This window comes from Diceros bicornis, chromosome 1 (genome assembly GCF_020826845.1).
Source record: "Diceros bicornis minor isolate mBicDic1 chromosome 1, mDicBic1.mat.cur, whole genome shotgun sequence".
Lineage (NCBI taxonomy): Eukaryota > Metazoa > Chordata > Mammalia > Perissodactyla > Rhinocerotidae > Diceros > Diceros bicornis.
The window spans coordinates 19162-41298 of NC_080740.1; the positions used below are offsets into that span (position 1 = coordinate 19162).

The following is a 22137-nucleotide window of genomic DNA, read 5'->3' on the forward strand; positions in this document are numbered from 1 at the left end:
TGGTTACATGTCCCCTAATTCTGAGAGTGGAGACCTTTTCTGTTACAGGCATACCTCAGAGATATTGTGAGTTCGGTCCCAGACCACCGCAATAAAGTGAATGACATGAATTTTTTGGCTTCCCAGTGCATATGAAAGTTATGTTTACACTATGCTGTAGTCTATTAAGTGTGTGATGGCATTATTTCTAGAAAAGCAAAGTAATACATTAATTAAAAAATACTGTATTGCTAAAAAATGCTAACCATCATCTGAGACTCGAGCAAGTTGTAATCTTTGCTGGTGGAGGGTCTTGCCTTGATGTTGATGGCTGCTGACTGATCAGGGTGGTGGTTGCTGAAGGTTGGGGGGTCTGTGGCAATTTCTTAAAACAAGACAATAATACAGTTTGCCACATCGATTGGCTGTTCCTTTCGCAGATGATTTTTCTGTAGCACGTGATGCTGTTTGATAGCATTTTACCTGCAGTAGAGCTTCTTTCAAAATTGGAGTCAATCCTCTCAAACCCTACTGCTGTGTTTTCAACTAAGTTTATGTAATATTCTAAGTCCTTTGTGTCATTTCAATAACCTTCACGGCATCTTCACTGGGAGTAGATTCCATCTCAAGAAACCACTTTCTTTGCTCTTGTAGAAGAAGCGACTCATCATCTGTTGAAGTTTTATCATGTCACATCTTCAGGCTCCACTTCTAATTCTCTTGCTCTTTCCACCACATCTGCAGTTACTTCCTCCACTGAAGTCTTGAACCCCTCAAAGTCATCCATGAAGGTTGGAATCAACTTCTAAACTCCTGCTAATGATATTTTGACCTCTTCCCATAAATCATGAATGTTCTTAATGGCATCTAGAATGGTGAATCCTTTCCAGAAGGTTTTCAATTGACTTTGCCAAGATCCATCAGAGGAATCACTATCTATGGCAGCTATAGCTTTATGAAATGTATTTATTAGGTAGTAAAACTTAAAAGTAGGAATTACTCCTTGATCCATGGGCTGCAGAGTGGGTGTTGTGTTAGCAGACATGAAAACAACATTAATCTTGTACATCTCCATCAGAGCTCTTGGGTAAGCAGGTGCATTGTCAATGAGCAGTAATATTTTGAAAGGAATCTTTTTCTAAGCAGTAGGTCTCGACAATGGGCTTAAAATATTCAGTGAACTATATTGTAAACAGATGTGCTGTCATCCAGGCTTTGTTGTTCCATTTATAGAGCACAGGCAGAGTAGATTTAGCATAATTCTTAAGGACCCTAGATTTTCAGAATGGTAAATGAGCATTGACTTCAACTTAAAGTCACCAGCTGCATTAGCTCCTAACAAGAGAGTCAGCCTGTTCTTTGAAGCCAGACATTGACTTCTCTCTAGCTATGAAAATCCTAGATGGCATCTTCTTCCCGTGTGAGACTGTTTCTTCTACATTGAAAATCTGTTGTCTAGTGTAGCCACCTTTATTATCTTAGCTAGATCATCTTGCTGCAGCTCCTACATCAGCACTTGCTGCTTCACTTTGTACTTTTATGTTATGGAGACGGCTTCTTTCCTTAAACCTCATGAACCAACCCTCGCTGGCTTCAAACTCTTCTTCTGCAGCTTCCTCACCTCTCAGCCTTCATGGAATTGAAGAGAGGTAGGATGTTGCTCTGGATTAGGCTTTGGCTTAAGGGAATGTTGTGGCTGGTTTGATCTTCAATCCAGACCACTAAAACTTTCTCCATATCAGCAATAAGGCTGTTTTGCTTTATTATCATTCCTGTGTAGCACTTTTAACTTCCTTCAAGAACCTTTCCTTTGTCTCCACAGCTTAGCTAATTGTTTGGCACAAAAGGCCTAGCCTTTGGCCTATCTCGCCTTTCCACATGCCTTTCTCACTAAGCTTAATCATTTCTAGCTTTTGATTAAAAGTGAGAGACGTGCAACTCTTCCTTTCACTTCGATACTTAGAAGCTGTTGTAGGGTTATTAATTGGCCTAATTTCAATATTATCATGTCCCAGGGAATAGGGAGGACCGAGGAGAGGGAGAGAGATGGAGGAACAGCCAGTCTGAGCTGTGTGAGCAGTCAGAACACAAAAAACATTTATCAGTTAAGTTCACTGTCTTACATGAGCGCAGTTCGTGGTGCCCCAAAACAATTACAATAGTAACATCAAAGATCACTGATCACAGATACCATAACAAATATAATAATGAAAAAGATTGAAATACTGTGAGAATTACCAAAATGTGACACAGAGACACAATGTGAGCAAATGCTCTTGGAAAAATTGTGCCAGTAGACTTGCTTGATGCTGGGTTGACACAAACCTTCAGTTTGTGGAAAACAATATCTGCGAAGCACAATAAAAGAAGGTATGCCTGTGTTCAGTCTGAATGACTGCAGAGTGGCTGAGTGGCAGAGCAGCGCTACCGGCTGTGTGCGTGGCTCGCTGGGGACCTCGCAGCTCACAGGGCACTGTAGGTGTGTCGGTCACGATGAGCTGAAGGTCTGCACACACCTTGCTTCCATGTCCTGTGAGAGGCCCTGTCCAGGCCACTCTGTAGTTGTTGTGTGTTTGTTTCGGAGTGCTCAGGCGAGTGTTCCTCTACTAGGGAGAAAGGTCTGATGAAGACGTGTGTGCTGTGCGGTTCCCCTGTCCAGTGCAGGACGTGGTCACGGGAAAGGCAGCCTCCCAGCTGCACTGCCCCTGGCAGTGGACTTCCGCACAAGCCCAGCTGTGCCGGGAGGACTTGTATGCAGAGCCCACAGATGGAGCCCGCAGGAAGATGACACCGTCTTCTGCAAGAGGCCAGGAGTCTGAAATAGCAGAGGAAATCTTCACTAGCTTTCCAGTGACATAAGAGCGTGGATTTCCTGGCCCCTTCACAGAGCCCTCCTGGAGTGGGAGAGTGAGGTAGTTTGTTTGTCCGGTGCGTTCTTGGTGTTAGATTTCCCTTGGTCTGGCGTTCGTCATCGTGCTGGCTGAGAGGACGGATTCTTGGGTTCCTGTCTCCCTGGGCAACTTTCTGACCCCATGAGCCTCAGGTTCCCCTATGGCCTGAGTGGTCCTGCCACCAATGCTTGAGAAGGCAGTGCTGGACCTGAGAGTGGGGTCTCTGCTGCTTCCTGCTCCTAACATACCTGCGGTCCCCTGTGAGCTGCGAGGTCCCCACAGCAAGCCACACACATTCCTCAAGTAGAAGGCTTGCCTTCCCAATAGTCTTAATCTGCAGCAGTCTTTTATAGAATGTTCTTCGCCACTTACTGTCTTTTCAGTGCAGTGTATGCAGTCTTATTGTTGCTTATCTCTAAGTATGTGTGTCCTGCCTTCTCACCTGTATACTCCTTTGGTGCCTGGACTCTATTGTACCTCCGCAAACATCCAGATCCTGAGGTGTTACTTTCTCAGAACTGATGCTTGAGTGTCACTTGATGATGCTGTGCTCTTGAACGAGTACTAGCCAGGCTGTCAGGGACCTCCAGAGCTTCTACCACGATGGAGCTGTGCTCTTTTCGTCTGTAAAATGAAGATCTCTGTGGTCCTCCTGCCTTGACATCTTTATATTTAGTGCTTCCAGGCCCCGCACCTTACTTTATTTTTCAGTGATGAGGAAATCCTCGCTCTTAATGTGGCAGCTTTGTTGTAGGCTTGTCCTAATTTCAGGCATTAGTAATTAGAACTGGTGATCTGGCCTGATTTGTAGGACTGAATGGCAGGAGCTGATTGGCACGTATGCACGTCTGAGAAGTCTCGGCCTGCCTTGCCAACTTCTGGAGTGCACTTGTGAGGTAGTTCCATCGGATTAGTGTAGAGGTTACATCTGTTTGTCCTGTAATGGAACTGAGCTGTTTTGCTTTAACCTGGCACCTGAATTTGTGTACACTGGGCTCATTCCTCCTCTTCATCTCCTCTCCATCGTCGTGTTGGTTTGTGTGGCCAGGTTGATTTGTGTAGCCCACTCTGATCAGATGGTGAAAACTAATGAGACCAAGCAGCAGGTTTTGGGTGTGGCAACGTTCTGGCAGTCGTAAAAGAAGTGGCGCCCAGAGAAAACTGTGGACTCTTCCCTGAGTTAGTTCTCGCAGCTACTTGTAGTATTCGTGAGGATCGTAGTGACGCATGTAGCATATGTTGGGTGCCAGGTGCTCTTCCAGGCACCGTCCGTACACCAGTTCAGTTAACCCATGCAGCGTGCTGTGGGAGAGGTACGGTTATTACCCTTGACAGCTCAGGAGGGGGATGCACGGAGGCTGGGTAACCTGCCCGGGGTCACCCCCCTGAGTGGGAACCACCACGGTGGTCTGTGTAAGAGACTCATGGGGGGTGGTCTTCTAGCTGCGCTTCTGCCTAAGGCAGTGATTTCAAGTGTTTGTGAAATTCGAACACCTGAGATTTAGTTTTGGTGTACCTTTCATGTGTACATTTATTGCTAATTTCTAATACAATTTATATTGTTAAGGAGCATTTAGTAAACCTTTTATTGATGTATTAATGGAGAAAAATGAACAAATCATAAGAACAGAAAATGCACAAATCTTGAATTGTCACAAAGAGTACACCCAGGACAAGAAATGGAATGTTGCCAGCATCACAGAGGCCCCCTCCCTTGTCCCCAGTTGTAGCCACCATTCTGACTTGCTATTTCTGAACTTTTCATGTGCTTATTTTTAAAGTGAATTAAAATTTGGGGAAAGTTTGATATTCCCTTAAGTCTAATAGAAACATCCTAGGGTGTTATGCATTGATAGAGTGGGTTCGTGCAGTTTGCTTCCTAAATATTTAGTTTTATTAGAGAGAGAGATCCTGGTACGAAGAACCCAGACCCTAAAGCAGAATGGTCTTTGTGGTGCACATCCCGTCAGGAACCGTGAAGGGTCTGAGACCTTATTGCAGGCTGACAGTGAGCCTGACACAGTTCCGTCAGTGTGGCAGAAGACAGGAGATCCTGAGTCCAAGAGCAAAGGGCTGTTCAGCATGGCACAGCAGGCTTCGTGTTTGCATCTGTTCCTTGTGCCTCCGAGTTCCGAGGGCCCAGGTGGACGCTGCACACACCGTGGGTGTGTATCATAGCCAAGGAACCCTCCAGTCTTATAAGGGGGCTGCTAGCAAGCCTGCCTAAGCCTTGCCTCCAGGGGGACCGTACCCTGTTATCCTGGTCTAGAAGCAGATCTCTTGACCAGCAGGGAGACTCCATCTACAGCTACAAGAAAGGCTGTCTGGGAGCCAGCCCTGATGGCCTAGTGGTTAAAATTTGGTGCTCTCGGTGGCCCAGGTTTGTTTCCTGGTTGCGGAACCACAGCACCTGTCTGTCAGTTGCCAGGCTGTGGTGGCAGCTTACGTAGAACAATTAGAGGGACTTACAGCTAGGATGTACAACCATGCACTGGGGCTTTGGGGAGGGGAAAAAGAAAAAAAAAAGGAAGATTGGCAACAGATGTTAGCTCAGGGTGAATCTTTCCCTGCCAAAAAAAAAATCAAAGTCTAGGACAAAAGCTGACACAGACGTGAAGAAACACCTTGGAGAATTGCCTCCCAGTGATGTCCACCTCTTGTTCTGGATGGCTTTGGTCAAGTTTCCCACGTCATTGCATCAACCATTGTGATTAACTTGGCTGGGATCCGATCTGTGCGGGGTGTCTCCCACAGTATTTAATGAAGGCTACCATCAGTAGGACTCTGAGCTGTGAGCCTGCAGTATTGACCTCAGCCATGCGGAGGGTCCCAGCTGGACAGATACCATAAACCATGAGTGTCTGTTCCATTCGTTCAGTCACAAAGTGTTCCTGAGTTAGGTTATGAATAAAGTATGGTCCTTGCCCTCTGAGAGCCTGCCATCAGATACACGAGTGGTCATCCTACCATGAAACAGGTGCAGTAAGTGTATGCAGAGGGTCTGTACAGCCCCACAAGGAGGGGGAGGCTGAGGGAGGTGGGGAGGAGGGCTGGGTGGGGCCCCTCTCACTCTGAAAAGAAGATTGTGGTGGCAGTGCCAGAGGCAGGAGACCAGTTAGGCTACTGGCGTGGTCCAGTGAAGACTTCCTCACCATTCCTTCCGTGTCTACAGCCCTGTGAGCTGTGGGGTGTGTTTGCGTCATCTCACTTTGTATTTGATGATGTGTTGCCTGTTCTCAGATCACTTTGTTTCTGTATAATTAGGAATCGCAGTTCGACACAAGCTCTTCAGGTGCAGGTACTGCCCTTTTTGATGTCTTGTCCAGCCTGGTGTTGCTGGATGTGGTGTCTAGTGCAGTAATTACATTGAGGGTCTGGGTCTTAGCGTCTGACTCATTGAGGAAATTCATGGAATTGCAGTGGACTCGAAGCTCCATGAGCCAGGAACTATGTCACGTTGTTTCTCTTGTACTTTCAGCCCAGCATGCATGGTTGGGGGCTTAAAACTTGTTGACCAAATGCAGAGAACCCTTGTGGCCTCTAGCCATTCTGTGAAAGCCCACACTTTTCAGTATTTTAAGGGAATATAAGTTATTTGCTCTCCTATTTTTATAAGTGAAGTCACGCCATAATTAAAGTGTGTGTGTGTGCATGTGTGTGTGAGAGACAGAAAGAGAGAGGAAGAGCGAGAGGTGGAAGAAATGCCATGTTACTGGCAGATCTGCCTGGAACAGCATTACACTAGGGTTACCAGGCTAGTTCTATCATGTCAGTGTTGTGACCTTGTGTGACCTTGTACGAGGTCCTTATCCTTTCCTGGCCTTTTATTCTTTATCTGTACGATGAGAGGGTTATACTAAATGTTCCATAAGGATTGTTTCAAATCTGTCATTCATGACTTTTCAAATTGCCTTGATAAATGCAAATTGTAGATATGAATAGTACACCTTCATTACTTACAACTATATGAGTATATACATATAACTACATAATTATGTAGAACTCTATAAAATTAGTTGGGATTACAAAAAGGGAAAAGTTTGTCTATAGGATTATTTTTTCTGTGAAGTTAATTAAATTTATAAAAGTTTCAAAAGGAGAATGTTTGTTTAGAAACCTGTAAGGAATGTGTAGTAATGGGGTCATCACAGCTGAAATGATGTTCAAGTGAAGGACCCTGGGCTGGTGGTTCCCAGCATTCCTTCCTTCAGTCACGTCCAGTAATGGACGCTGGCCCGAGTGGGTGCTCTGGTGGTTGCAGAGCCCCTGGGGGCCTGGGGCTTTAGGGAGAGCACAAGTCTGGGACATGGGGTTCTCAGTGCTGGCCCCAGCCCTCCTCTGTCTGCTAAGCAGAACGGGGGTTTCACCTGCCTGTCACAGGTGGTGTGAGAGCCCTTGCTGGGCGAGGACCCGGCCATGCGCTAGAGTCTCCGATGTTCTCCGAGTCCAGACCATACCCTGGATGCTGGGGTCCTAGTGCCTCTAGTCCAGGTGTGATGACACATTTTAGCCTCACCCACCCGCTAATTTATCCCCTCTCCTTCAGAGGCAGAGTGGCTTTGGCCGTGGTGCAAACCAGCCCAGGAACCAGATGAGCAGAGACATCTGCGTCCACACCTGGCCGTGCTCCTACTATTTAGAACTTGAGAAGCGATGGGTCCCTGGAAAACTTTCATTAACTTCTCTCTCACTGAAATTTACAACTGATAAAACTGGAGAAATTCTTGTCAACTTTCCCCTTTCTAGTATAATTGAGATCAAGAAAGAGACTTCTCATTTTATCTTCAGTTCTGTCACCATCCTGGAAAAGGACCACATCAAGCACTGGTTCAGTTCCTTGCAGCCTAATCGGAATGTCGTTTTCAACATCATCGAACATTTCTGGAGAGAGTTGCTGTTGTCTCAGCCAGGAACTGCTCTTGAGGAGTCATCCTCCCCCATGACCAGGGGGAAGGAGCTGACTGAGCTGATGGCGTGTTCCCAGAAGCGTCTAGAGGATACAGCCAGAGTCCTTCACCATCAGGGGGAGCAGCTTGACAGCATCGCGAGAGGCCTGGACAAGATGGAATCTGACCTGGATATGGCTGACAGGTAGGGTAAACACTGTCTGTAACCCTAACCTGACCTTCGATGGCTGGGCTATGTTTTCCATCGTCTCATGTTTAATACACATCTGGCATTCTGAAAACATGGGATATACCCCTGTTGTGGAGGGTTACACTGGGCTGGCTGCCATGGGCATACAGTAAGTAAGAGTGAGTGCACAATTCCTGAGCGTGTACCATGTGCCAGCTACAGTTGAAGTGTTTAATGAGGGTTACCTCATTTAATCAACGGACAAGCCAAGAGAATGTGTTATTCTTAGCTTCATTTTACCTGTGGGGAAACAAGGCTGAGAGGCAGGTGGCACACACTAAGTTTGTTAGCATAGTTTCTCTGCCCTTCACACAGCTGTAGAGGCGCAGGGTTGGACTGAGGCCCTTTGGCTCCAGAAGCCGCCACCTTAGCTATCGCACCAGCCGCTCTCAGACCTCCCATCGTGGGACCCCTCCACTCTTAAAAATTGAGGACCCCAAGGAGCTTTCTTTGGTGTCAGTTATATACACCACTATTTACCATATTTTTTAAAAACTAAGAAATTAAAAAATTATTCATTGGTTTAAAAAGTATAATATTAAACCCATGACCTAGTAACATAAGTAACATTTTTTTATGAAAAATAACTTTTATAAAGCAAAACTTGTCCAGTGAGAAGAATGGCACGGTTTGAGATTTTTTCACATCTCCTGAAAATAAAGCTTACTGGAAGACAGCTCCTCAAGCCTGCTTCTGCAGTCAGGCTGCTGTGTTGTCACGTGGCCCCTGGAAACCCCCCTGTACCCCCGGGAGAAAAGGCAAAAAAGCCAGTAGTGTCTTGGTGGTGTTAGGAAGTAGTTAGCCCTCCAGACTCCCCAGAGGGTCTCAAGGACCACACTTGGAGCAGCGCTGCACTGCCTCAAAGACAGATAGAGCAGTCAGGGACTGTAGAGTCCGGGGGGATAAGCTCTTCCCACATCTGGAAGGGCTGCGTGGGAGCTCAGGTGAGGAGGCAGACTCAGTGATGGGCCTGAGCGCAGGCCTGCCTGCCGTGTCAGACCAGGACCTTAGAGTCCAGGGGGATAACCTCTTTCTACATCAGGAAGGGCTGCGTGGGAGCTCAGGCCGGGAGGCAACCTCAGTGACGGGCCTGAGCGCGGGCCAGCCCGCCGTCTGAGACTGGGGCTGCTTGGCTGCTGTTGTGAGAGCCTTGCCCTGAGCGACCCCACTCTGCGGTCACCGCCTGTTGCTATGCCTTGGATCCTCATTTCCTTAGTACCTATGTAGTGAAGGGCATTGCACTAAAGCTGCAGGGAACAGAGCCCCAAACCTTACCCTTAAAATGGGTGCTTGTGGTGCGTGAGGTGTAGGGTTAGCAGACTCTTGTGATTTTCCTTGTGGGGACCCAGTTTTCTACCCTTCCTTTCAGTTGGGGGGCATGTGACCTAGCTGTGGGCAGAAGTGAGGTAGGTCACTTCTAGGCCTGTCCCCAGAAGCCCTCCCAACCAACTTCCAGTGCTGTCTCCCCCTCACCTGCTGGCCGTGTGCGTACAGTCATCCCCAGGACTCAAGGCCCTAGCAGAGTACAGAGACACTTGCTAGATGGAGTTGGGGTCTGCAAATAGCACCCCAGGGCAGAGCCCTGACTCCAGCCCTCAACTGGACTGCAAAATGAGCAAGAAATAAACCTTTATTGGGGCTAGGCCCTTAAGATTTTGGGAGTTGTTAAGCAGTCAGCCCTCGCAGACTAACACAACATTCCTGTAGGAAATTGAGACACCTATCAAATGACTTCAGTACATGCCAGGACATAGAGACCAGAGATTTAGGAGAATGTTCATCTGCAATGGAAATCAAAGAAATGCACATTAAAATAATGGAAATTTAAGTTTTAGTCATCAAGTTAATAAAAATTGAAAGTAAGAATACACAATACCAGCTAGAGGATAGTGAATAAGCATTTTCATACACTGTTTATTAGGAATGTCAATTGGTATACTCCTTTTGGAGAACAATCTGGCGATCTGTACATCATCTTTTTTTGTGTGTGTGAGGAAGATTGACCCTGAGCTCACATCTTTGCCAATCTCCCTCTTTTTGCTGAGGAAGATGGGCTCTGAGCTAACATGTGTGCCCCTCTTCCTCTATTTTGTATATGGGATGCCACCACAGCATGGCTTGATGAGCGGTGTGTATGTCTGCACCCAGGATCCAAACCTGCGAACCCTGGGCCGCCAAAGCAGAGCGTGCAAACTTAACCACTATGCTACCAGGCCGACCCTCCGTACTTCTTCTTTTGGCAAAAGACAAAGTGAAAAGATGAACCTGAGGCTGGAGAAAATATTCGTAATAGACACCCATATTCCCAACAGAGGATTAATATCCAGCTAGTTAAAGAATTCTGTGACAAAAAGAGAAAAAGACAATTCAATAGAAACATTACAAAGCAGTATTTGGATTGGAGTTTAGGCTAAGTTGCTGTAACAGAGATCCAAAAATACTGTGGCTTACATCAGCTAGAAGTTTATTTCCCCCCATATAATGGTCGAAAGGAAGGTAGGAGTCCCAGGTAGGTAGAAAGCTCTGCTTTAGGTCATCACCTGGGGCCCCATGCTGGTTCAAGAGCTCCCATTGTACCACGTGGCACCCATCACTTCATCTTTTCCAGCTGATGGGAAGGGGGAACAGGGAGGCCAGGGCAGGCACGCAGCCTTGTCTTTGAGAAGATAGCCTTGAAGCTGCACATATGGCTTCTGCTCATACCCTATTGGCAGGTCTTAGTCACATAGCCACACCCAGGAACAAAGAAGCTGGGTAGTCATGGAGATTAAGAAAGGAGGAAGAGGGGGCCGGCCCCGTGCCTTAGCGGTTAAGTGCGCACGTTCCGCTGCTGGCAGCCGGGGTTCGGATCCCGGGCGCGCACCAACGCACCGCTTCTCTGGCCACGCTGAGGCCACGTCCCACGTACAGCAACTAGAAGGATATGCCTCTATGACATACAACTATCTACTGGGGCTTTGGGGGAAAAAATAAATAAATACAGCATCTTATTAAAAAAAAAAAGAAAGGAGAAAGAGGAGAGTGGATACCAGGGATTGGTAGCGGTCTCTGCCACTGTGTCTCACGAATGAGGAATTCCAGAAGAGCAAAGGCCTACGAATGGGAGTTCAGCACGCCTGGTTATTAGGAAAACCAACAGGTGTAGAAGTTGGATAACACCAACTGTTGGTAAAAATGTGGGGTGATGAGAACTCGAATGTTTCTGTCAACATTGTAAATTGGTTCAGCCACTTGGGAGAGCAGTTGGCAATACTCAGCACAGCTGAAGGTGCACAGACCCTATGACTGGGCCATTCCACTTTGAGGTGTGTATCCCAGGAAAGCACTGGCACATGTGCGTAGCACATGTGGACATGGTCATTCGTCGAAGGATTGGGGGCGGTTGTGAGCACTGCAGTCGGTTGCTCCTCGGGGGGATGGGTACATAAGCTGTGTTTTATCACAAAACAGACTAATTCTTCTCTGTTAACTGCTATGTATTAGATCTACACGTATCAACGTGGAAAATCCCAGAGCAATGTTAAAAAACAAGCACATTGCAAATAGATGTGTACAGCAGCATACCATTTATAAGATTTTTTAAGTGTGCGCAGTGGTCCTCCAGGAGGAGCACAGAGAGTCAGACTGGAAACCTGAGCAGGGAGGGTCCGTCCAGGCAGCACATTGCGCAGCTCCGTGCGAGCAGCTGACTGCTTCATGGCTGTGACGCTGCTTAGGCTGGGTCTTTTCGAGTCTGTCGTGGGGCCTCGGTGAGCCCTCTCGTTTGTCACCAGATCTGAAGAAACTTCTTGTCCTATTTCTTCTCAGTTTTTAGAATGCGTTCCTTTTGGAACTCTTGTTTTTTTGATTGTTTGACTTCCTGGACTGGTCTTGTAATATCCTTCTCATTTTTCTTTCCCCTTGTCTTTTTGTTCTACTTACACTTCTTGAATTTTATCTTCCTACCCATCTATTTTTGTTACAGTATTTTTAATTTATTATGTTTTGTTCTCCAAATGTTCCTTTTGCATAGCAGCCTGTTATTGCTTCGTGGACGTCCTGTCCTTTATCTCTTAGATGTCACGGATGGCCTGTGCGGGAAGGGCCTGGGGCCTGTCTCCCGTTCCTTCTCCCACTCTCAACACTGCTCCCCCTGCAGCTGAGCCAGAAGTCGCCAGCTGGCTCCCTGCAGAGGGAGCAGACCGGATCTGCCTCTGGGGAGAGGTGGGGCCCAGCAGCACAGGAATGGGTTAGCACCGGATCTCTCACCATGCTCTTCATGAACGGACGTTCAGCCTATTCTGTTTGCAGCCCCAAGGTCACCCGTTTTCAGAGATTTCCTGATACCACTGATTTTCCACATTTAGAGTTCTGCAGTGCGACTTGGGTCGCTTTTCAGCTTCTCCCACTGCTTCCTTACAGTTTACTTTCTTGGATTTGCTAAGTTTATCTGTTTTTCAGTTTCCAGAATTTTGTTGCTGCTGTCTCTTTGTCCTTGGGGAAAATGTGTATATTCAGTTTTCCATCTGCAATATTATCGTTTATAATAAATAAATATATACTTAATCTTGTCTCATTTCTGGCACAGAGCTCCTAAAAGTTTCGTAAGTAATGAGAGCGATAAAGGTGCCTTAATATTCACAACAAGCCCCTGTCAGCCACACCCGCTTTACGTTAATGAGGTGACTCTGGAAAGCCCCTAAGGATGGGGCTGGTCACCAGGGGAACCGACTCTGTGTTTAGAGGGCTGGAACGTTCTGTTCTACTCCTTGACCCCTGGGGAGGGGAGAGGGGCTGGAGGGTCAATCAATCACCAGTGGCCAGTGATTTCATCAGTCATGCCTGTGTAATGAGGCCTCCAGAAAACCCAAAACGCCAGGTTCTGAGAGATTCTGGGCTGCGTGGAGGTGCTGGGAGGGGTGGCTCCCCTGGAGAGGGTGTGGAAGCTCTGAGCCCTTTCCCCAGACCTGCCCTCTGCCTCTCTTTATCTGGCTGTTCCTGAGTTATATCCTTTCATGGTAAACGGGGAATCTAGTAAGTGAAATGTTTCGAGTTCTGTGAGGCACTCCAGTGAATTAATCCAACGCTGGGAGGGGCTCCTGATCTAGAGCCAGTCCGTCAGAAGCACAGGGGACACCTGGACTTGTGATTGGCGTCTAAAGTGGGGTGGTCTTGTGGGACTGCGCCCTTTACCTGTGGGGTCTGACGCTATCTCCACGTAGGTAATGTCAGAATGGAGTTAATTGCTTGATGGTGTGGAAAAAGCCCACACATTGGAACTGGTGTCAGAATGGGACTATTTTTAACCAGTTCTCTGTGACCATTTTTCATAAAGGCATACCCTTCAGTATCCTTTTTTAGCACACCAAGCTGAAATTATCTAAAATTCTATCTACCTTAAATTTCTATCATTATTTTTTGAAAACTAGTTTTGAGACGTGTTCTTTCTAACTTTTGTAATTATTTAGGGGGCAGCTGAAGCGTCCCAGCTTGGCATCCCAGCAGGTACAGTGGGTCAAGTGCTTCATCTCCTTCACCACCCTCTCAGGTGTTGGCAGCTGTTGCCACACACATCTACACCTGGAGTCAGGTTGGTGTGCACATGTGGCTAAGTTCAGATCTTCTCCTTACTAGGCTGGAGGAGATTCTTTCAGTCCAAGGATATTACTGAGGACCTGGCACATGGCAGGCACTCTTCTGGGAGCTGGGAGACAACAGAGCCCTCAGCAGACCTCTGCTTCCCCCTGTATTCATCAGAGTTCTCTGGAGGAACAGCTAACAGGATGTGTATGTCACATCTGTAGAGGAAGGTTTATTTTAAGGAATTGGCTCATGTAATTGTGGGGCTGGCAAGTCCAGAATCTGCAGGCCAGCAGGCTGGAGGCCCAGGGAAGAGCAAGTGTGGCAGCTCTAGTCTGAAGGCCGTCTGCTGTACAATTCCTTCTTGCTCAGGGGAGGCCTGTCTTTGTTTTACTAAGGGCGTCAACTGCTTGGATGAGGGCAATCTGCTTCAAAGTCCACTGATTTAAACGTTAATCTCATCCAAAAAACATTCACAGAAACATCTAGAATACTGTGTGAGCAAATATCTGGGCCCCATGGCCCATACTCCAGATTCACCATCACACCTGCCCTCGGCAAGTGTATGTGCTAGTGGGCTTGAGGTCTGCTCTCCACCCTCCAGCCTGTGGGGATTTCAGAGCCCCTTGACATGTCTCTGTCACAGTGCTTCTCTGGCCACCTGAGTGCCCCCAGCTCCCTGCTAGGTGTGTCCTGGGGGCTTCTGCAGAGGCAAGAGTGGAAAGGGGCTAGTACAGAGAAGACTTTGGCTCTGGCCCTTGGTGACGACAGCTCATGTTTCTGCTCAAAGCTGTGCTACATCCTGGAGCAGAGGCTGTCCTGGGAAAGTCCAGTTTTCCCACCATCTCTGGAGTGTTACCCTGTTTCCATTCACAAGATGAAACACAGACATAGTTCGAGAAGGTACTTCTTCGTCCATCTAATAGACCAAGCTTTAGTATGCGGTCTGTCTCTTGATTTGCCTTGTTGTTGCCAGTTTCTGCCTTTTTTTGTGTCTGGATAGATATTTTAAAGAAAAATTGGAAAGAGATATATAAGGCATGCTTTATTATCTGCTGTGTTAACCCACAAGCTCCCATCGTTTGCTTTTGACTCCTGCTAGGAATTGAGGTTAAAAACTGACTAACTTGGAATATCTGAGCTATTGGTCTATATTACATATTGTGTTCCTTTTCCTGAAAATTTATTGGATGACCCAAAGAAGTGCTGAATCAAAGAGAAACAGAGTCTCCTAGCATTGTAGGGTCAGGCTCAGAAGTCATCCAGTCCAGCCTTTCACCTTGTGCTAAGGTCTCTTCAGTGGCTCTCCAGATGATTGTCCTCCTGCTTCTGTGTGGGACCTGGCACCCCCGTGTCCCCAGAATAGCCTGCTCTCTATTAGAAAGGCCATTGCGGGGCTGGCCCTGTGGCTTAGCGGTTAAGTGGCCGTGCGCCGCTACTGGCGGCCCGGGTTCGGATTGGGGCGTGCACCGACGCACTGCTTTTCCGGCCATGCTGAGGCACGTCCCACATACAGCAACTAGAAGGATGTGCAACTATGACATACAACTATCTACTGGGGCTTTGGGGAAAAAAAAAAAGGAGGAGGATTAGCATGGATGTTAGCTCAGGGCTGATCTTCCTCACAAAAAAAAAAAAAGAAAGGCCATTGCTGTATCGATCCCACTGTCTCCCTGTGCCGTCCATCCTTCATTTCTCATTCTGGCCTAGCTTGTCTCTCCAAGAACCATCCATCACTGGGTCTCATGTTCTCCCCAAGAGCTGCTGGTCTCAGATCTCTTGACACTTCATCAGAATCACCACCTTCAGACGTGGAATAATGAGAATAAACACTTTCTTGTTAGTCCCCCTGTGTGCCTGACTGTTTACATTTTTATTATGATATTTCTGTATAATTCATTGTCATCTCAGAGCTCTTTCCCACTGTCAGGCTGGGTGGACTGTGAAGTTTTGGGTTCTGCTGAAAGGGCCGTGGTCACGGTAGTTGAGAGCTGTGCTCTGAGGAGGTCTGGTCTGTCTTCCCATGACGGTCCTTCTAGATCTAAGCAGTCATAGTGCCTTCAGTAGTCTTCCCAAAGTGTGGTCCTTCTCTCTCTCCGTGTCCCCCACTGCCAGCCCTGTCCCCCTTTCTCTCTTCCTCTCTCTCTTCCCCCCCCGATAAATATTTATACACACACACACGAACACACACACGTGTGTGTGTATCCTGCTGGTTCTGTCTCTGGAGAACCCTGACTGATACAGATTCCTGTACCAAGAGTGAAGCATGAGTTTTCTGAATTGTTTCTGTGGTGTGTGGAATCTCTAATCTGATTGAATTTAAAGCCACTATAACTCTTATTTCCAGCAGCACAGAGGGCACTGATGGTACATGACATAATATGTTAGTAGAGATACACGAAATATCACCATGGAATGCTCCTAATCAAATGCTTTAAAAAGGCAAGGTTCTGAGTGACCATGTATTTGATACTAATAACATCTTTGTCAAACTAATGAGTATAATGAGATTGGCTGGCTGCTTCTAACCCCACTGGACAAAGTGGGGAAAGGAAAGGATGAGCTCAGGGCACCACACAAGTGACCTGAATGTTTCTATATCTGCCCTGAGAGAAACCCTTAGCTCCTGTAGCCGCAGGACTGAGATTTCTGAAAACCGGCTACAGAGCATCATCCTATGAGTGGCTGAATTACTACGTAAGTTGAAATTCCAACTTGGCACAGTGTCTGCTGTTAAACTGAGGGCACTAATTGGGAAGAAATGAGATCCTGAAAATTGGGATGCGGACGTAGGGCAAGATCCTATGAAACTGGGAACATTGAACACCTAAATTCTGATGAATCTTCTTTGCCAGTAGAAGCAGCCCTTCTACCCCCATCTGAGTAGATTAACCACACTTTGCCTGAGAATCTGTAATGGCCTCCCCTCAGATAATTGCCTTGCAAGACAATGGTGATTCTCCTCAGGACACACCCCCCACCACCCCTCTTTGCTTCTAGATTTGTTGCTAGACTCAAGTCCCAGCAAATCCTAAAAGATGAGGTACAAAGTGTGACCCACGAGGAGGTATGCTACGCTCTGAAAGAACTGCATAATTTTTCCAGTTTTATATGGACAGAAATCTAGAGAACATGTATGGAATGGTTATCAAGGGTGTGGGGTAATGGTGACAGGAATATGAAGTTGGATCAGGCTGAATTTACTGAAATGGGCCCACTAAGCAGAGGTCCTGGGTTCCGTGCTATAGCTCAAGGGGTTAGAAACAGCTCAGCAGTGTGGTTGGTTGGCTGAGATGTGGACTGAAAGGTGGCCCACACTATTTGAAGTGTGAATGTCAACTGCCTTTGTGTACTCCAGAGGAAGAATGCAAGGTTTGGGGAGGTTGGAGTGGTGGAGTGGATTTAACACGTGAGACCTCCTCACCCACCCTGGCAGGGTCCAGAGGACACACTTCACCGTGACTGTGAGAAGTAAATTTGTGAGGGGAGCCTCAGCATCCTTGAAGAGCTGTGTGGTTGCTATTCTCTGTAGGCCAGAAATTTCAGTGGGAACTGCTGCCACTGAGCTGGGATCATTAAATGCAGTGGGGATAATTGGATCCTGGGGTGCTGGGGCCGAGTGGCAGCATTTAATCACAAAAGACAAGTGGGGATGGTTACCATAATGGACAGCAGAGTCAAAGCAGCAATCAGAATAGTGTGACTCCCAGAGACCTGCGGTGTTGGCTGGTTAGTCACGTGCCCCCAGAAGAGAAATAGATGGGCAGTCTACTCAATTCTGACTTGACTTTTGTAAGCAAAAGGGTTCTAGGTCATATGAGCAAGCATCTAACTTGAATAGGAAAAAGAGTCAAAACCCATCAGTCAATTCCCAGACTTGAGCCAGTTTACAGACCCAGAACATCTTGAATGATGGAAAAGCTGGGTTCCCTTGAGGAGGGACCCCAGTATGTAACCAAAAGTTTGTACTATTTATCTTTCTCCCAGCCTTCCCCAAAGGGACCTATGGCATTTACCAGAGTGACAGTGCATTGGGGAAAAGGAAATAATCAGACTTTTCAGGGACTACTGGACATTGGCTCTGAACTGACACTGATTCTAGGAGACCCAAAATGTCACTGTGGTCCACCAGTCAGAGTAGGGCTCTGGAGGTCGAGTGATCAGTGGGTTTTAGCTCAGGTCCATCTCACACCGCAACCCATCCTGTGGTTATTTTTCCCAGTTCTGGAGTACATAATTGGGATGGACATATTCAGCAACTGGCAGAATCCCCACACTGGTTCCCTGCCCTGTGGACTGAGGGCTGTTCTGGTGGGAAAGGCTGCTGGAACTGCCTCTGCCTAGAAAAATAGTAAACCAAGAGCAGTTTCACTTCCTCGAGGAACTGCAGAGATGAGTGCCACCAACAAGGACTTGAAAGGTGCGTGGATAGTCAGTCCCACCCCATCTCCGTTCAGTTCACTTATTTGGCTGTGTAGAAAAAACAGATATTGGAGAAGGACTGGATTATCTTAAACTTAACCAGGTGGTGACACTAATTGCAGTTACTTTTCCAGATATGATTTCATTGCTTGAGCAAATTAACCCATCCCTTCGTACCTGACGTGCAGCAATTAATCTGGCAAATGCCTTCATTCCATCCCTGTTAGTAAAGACCACCAGAAGCTGTTTGCTCTCAGCTACAAGGCCAGCAGTACACCTCTGTGCCACCTCAGTGGTGTATCAGCTCTCCAGCTCTGTTGTAATTTAGTTCACAGGGATCTTGCTATTCCGTTCCCTCCACAAGATAGCACGCTGGTCCATTACACTGATGGCAGTAATGCTGATTGGACCAAGTGAGGAGGAAGTAGCAACTACTCTAGACTTACTGGTAAGACATTTGCATGTCAGAGGGTGGGAAATAAGTCTGACAGAAATTCAGGGGCCTTCTACCTCAGTGAAATTAGGGATCTAGTGGTGTGGGGCTCATTGTGTCTCTTCTATGCTGCAGGATAAGTTGTTGCATCTGGCTCTTCCTACAACCAAAAAGGAGGCACAATGCCTAGCGGGCCTCTTAGCATTCTGGAAGCAGTATATTTCTCATTTGGATTTGTTATTTTGGCCCATTTACTAAATGGCTCGAAGAGCTACTATTTTTGAGTGGGGACTAGAACAAGAGAAGGCTCTGCAGCAGGTCCAGGCTGCCGTGTGAGCTGCTCTGCCATTTGGGCCATGTGATCCAGGAGAGCCAGTGGTGCTTAAAGTGTCCGTGGCACACAGGGGTGCACTTTGGAGCATGCCCTTGGGATTTTGGAGCAAAACCCTGCCATCCTCTGTGGGTTACTATTCTCCTTTGGAGAAACAGCTTTTGGCCTGTGACTGGGCCTTAGTGGAGACCTAACGCTTAACCATGAGCCACGAAGTTACCATGCAACCTGAGCTGCTCATCATGAAGTGGGTCTTTTCTGACCCACCAAGCCATGAAGTTGGGCATGCACAGCAACACTCCATCATCAAATGGAAGTGGGATTTTGGAGATTGGCCTCCAGTAAGCCCTAAAGGCACAGGTTAAGTTGCATGAGGAATTGTCCCAAATTCCACAGCCCCCACTCCTGCTACGCTGCCTTCTCTCTCCCAGCCTGCATCTAAGCTGTAGTCCCTACATGGGGAGTGCCCTACAATCAGTTTACTGAAGAGGAAAAGACTGGGGCCTAGTTTGCAGATGGTTTTGTGCAATATGCAGGCAACACCCCGAAGTGGCCAGCGGTGGCACTACACCCTCTCTCTGGGATATCCTGAAGGACATTGGTGAAGGGAAATGCTCCCAGTGGGCAGAACTCCCACTGATTGTTCATTTATGTTAAGAAAGGCAATCTCATGCATACAGTCTTTCAAACCCCACTTGGCCTCCTAAGAATGGGCCTTGGAGCTAGAACACTTCCTTACCAAGAGATAAAGAGCCCACACAGCCTGTGCCAGGCTTATCATCTTACAGGGGAATAGCTTTCTCTGTTACAAGCTCAACCAGTGCTCTTTTGTTCTGCTGGAGCATGCACATCAATGGGCTTCAGCCACACCCCCAGCTTTCAGTATTTCAGAATCCATGGAGGAGGGATCAGGGTCCTGCCACTGCAGCACTAGAGGGGTGTGCATAAGCCAGTTGCCCTGCATTGGCTCCCAGGGGGACCTGCTGGCCGTGAGGCACCAGTGCCCGCTATTGGAGCTGATCTTGCTCTGTCTCTTCTCTGTGTGAGTGAAGCTGAGTAAGGCATTGCTCCGTCCAGTGCTGACATTGTGTTCTGTGGTGACTCTGACACCAAGATGCTATGGGCAGAAGTGTTTCCCCTCCTCTGGGTTTGGTGACTGGTGCCCAGCACTCTCCTCAACAATTTGCTTGGGAGGAGGAATGACCAGAGGCTTAATTGTATACTGATTTTCTGTGGCCAGTGGTTTGGCTGGATGTTCAGGGATTGGAAGAAACATGATTGGAAACTTCATGGCAAGGAGGTCTGGAGTAGAAGTATGTGGATAGACCTCTCTGAGTAGGTAAAAAGGTGAAGATGTGTCCCATGTGAAAGCTCACCAAAGGGTCTCCTCAGCAGAGGAGGATCATGATAATCAAGTAGATAGGAAGACCCATTCTCTAGATACCCATCAGTCTGTTTCCCCAGTCTCTCCTGTTACTGCCCAATGGGCCCATGAACAAAGTAGCCATGGTGACAAGGGTGGAGGTTATGCTTGGGCTCAGCAACATGGATTTCCACTCACTGAGGCCAGCCTGGCTACAGCCACTGCTGTGTGTTCAGTCTACCAACAGCAGAGACCACTCTGAGTCTCCGGTATGGCACCATTGGCCAGGATGTTCAGCTGGCTGGTTCAGCTACATGGTAGCTGGTTGGTAACATCGGATCACTTCTTACGGTGAATCCCTTGTATGTAGCAAGTCACTTCCCTCTTGCTGCTTTCAGAATTCTATCTTTGGGTGTCAGCAGTTTGACTATATTGTGTCTTAGTCTGGATCTTTTTGAGTTTATTCTCCTTGTAGTTTGTTGAGCTTCTTGGATGTGTACATTCATGTCTTTCATCAGATTTGGGAAGTTTTCAACCAGTGTTTCTTCAGATATATGTTCTGCCCCTTTCTCTCCCTCGTCCATCTGGAATCCCCATAATACATTTGTTGATACACTTGATGGTGTCCCACAGATCTTTCAGGCTCTGTTCATTTTTCTTCCTTTTTTCTTTCTGCTCCTAAGACTGGATAAGTTCAAATGTATTACCTTCAAATTTGCTGATCCTTTATTCTCCTTGCTCAAATCTGCTGTTGAATCTCTCTAGTGAGGTTTTTCTTTTCTTTTTTTTTTCTTGGTGAGGAAGATTTGCCCTGAGCTAACATCTGTGCCGATCTTCCTCTATTTTTATATGTGAGATGCCTCCAGGGCATGGCTGATGAACGGAGTAAGTCCACACCCGGGATCTGAACCCGGGCTGCCAAAGTGGAGCGTACAGAACTTTAACCACTTGGCTATGGGGCCGGCCCCCTCTAGTGAGTTTTTAATTTCAGTCATTGTGCTTTTCAGCTCTAGAATTTATTTGGTTCCTTTTCATAATTTCTCTCTTTATTGATATTCTTGTCTTGTTCAGGCATTGTTTTTCTGATTTCTTTCAGTTCTTTGTCCATAGTTTTTTTTTTTTTTTTAGCTCATTGAACATATTTAAGATTTGGTGTAACATCTCTGACTAATAATTCAAATGTCAGGGCTTCCTCAGAGATGATTTCTGTCAAAGTCTTTATTTCCTGTGAATTGGGCCATACTTTCCTCTTGGTTTATATGTTTTGTAATTTTTTCTTGAGAACTACACATTGTAAGTATTATATTGTGTAATTCTGTTGTGGACTGAATGTTTGTGTCCCTGAAATTCACATGTTGAGGTCCTGGCCCCCAGTGTGGTGGTGTCAGGAGCGGGGCCTTTGAAAGGTGATGAAGTTTAGGTGAGATCATGAGGGTGGGACCCCCATGAGGGGGTTAGTGTCCTTATAAGAAGAGAAAGAGGCTAGAGATAACTCTCTCTCTGCCATGGGAGGATCAGTGAGAAGGTGGCCATCTGCAAGCCAGGGAGAGAGCCCTCACCAAAAACTGAGTCTGTTGGCACCATGATCTTGGAATTCCCAGCCTCCAGATGTGAGAAATAAAAGTCTCTTGCTTAAGCCACCCCGTCTGTGTATTTCTTACACAGCCCAAGCTGACTGATACACTCTGGACATCTGATTCTCCCACTCCTCATGGATCGCTGGTCTTTGCTTTATTGAGGGTTGGAGCTGACCTTTTATGACTTTTCCAAACTATTTTTGCAAAGTGTCTATTCCTATTGTGTGCATTCACTGAAATTTCTCTTCCATTGTCTCTCTGTTCAGCCAGAGAACTGACCAAGATTTCCTTAAATATCTGGCTCCCAAGAAGGGAAAAAGAAACAGGTCCTGTCTTTGAATTCCCTCCTGGCTGGGGAGCCACCAGAGCTCGAGCTCATGGAGGTTGAAACAATGGCCAGCCTCTGTGCTGGCCTCTCAGCGACCAGCAGCAGTCAGGACCCACAA

General features: G+C 47.0%; 1 protein-coding gene across 3 annotated transcripts in view; it reads left to right on the top strand.

Moving 5' to 3' along the window:
• Window positions 1-22137, top strand: part of SNAP47 (synaptosome associated protein 47) — a 71983-nt gene that overhangs the window by 5908 nt on the left and 43938 nt on the right. For all 3 annotated transcript variants that reach the window (XM_058553090.1, XM_058553183.1, XM_058553269.1), the window contains one exon: window positions 7417-7961. In XM_058553090.1, the coding sequence (XP_058409073.1) occupies window positions 7417-7961 (545 nt within the window). The remainder of the gene's footprint in view (window positions 1-7416; window positions 7962-22137) is intronic.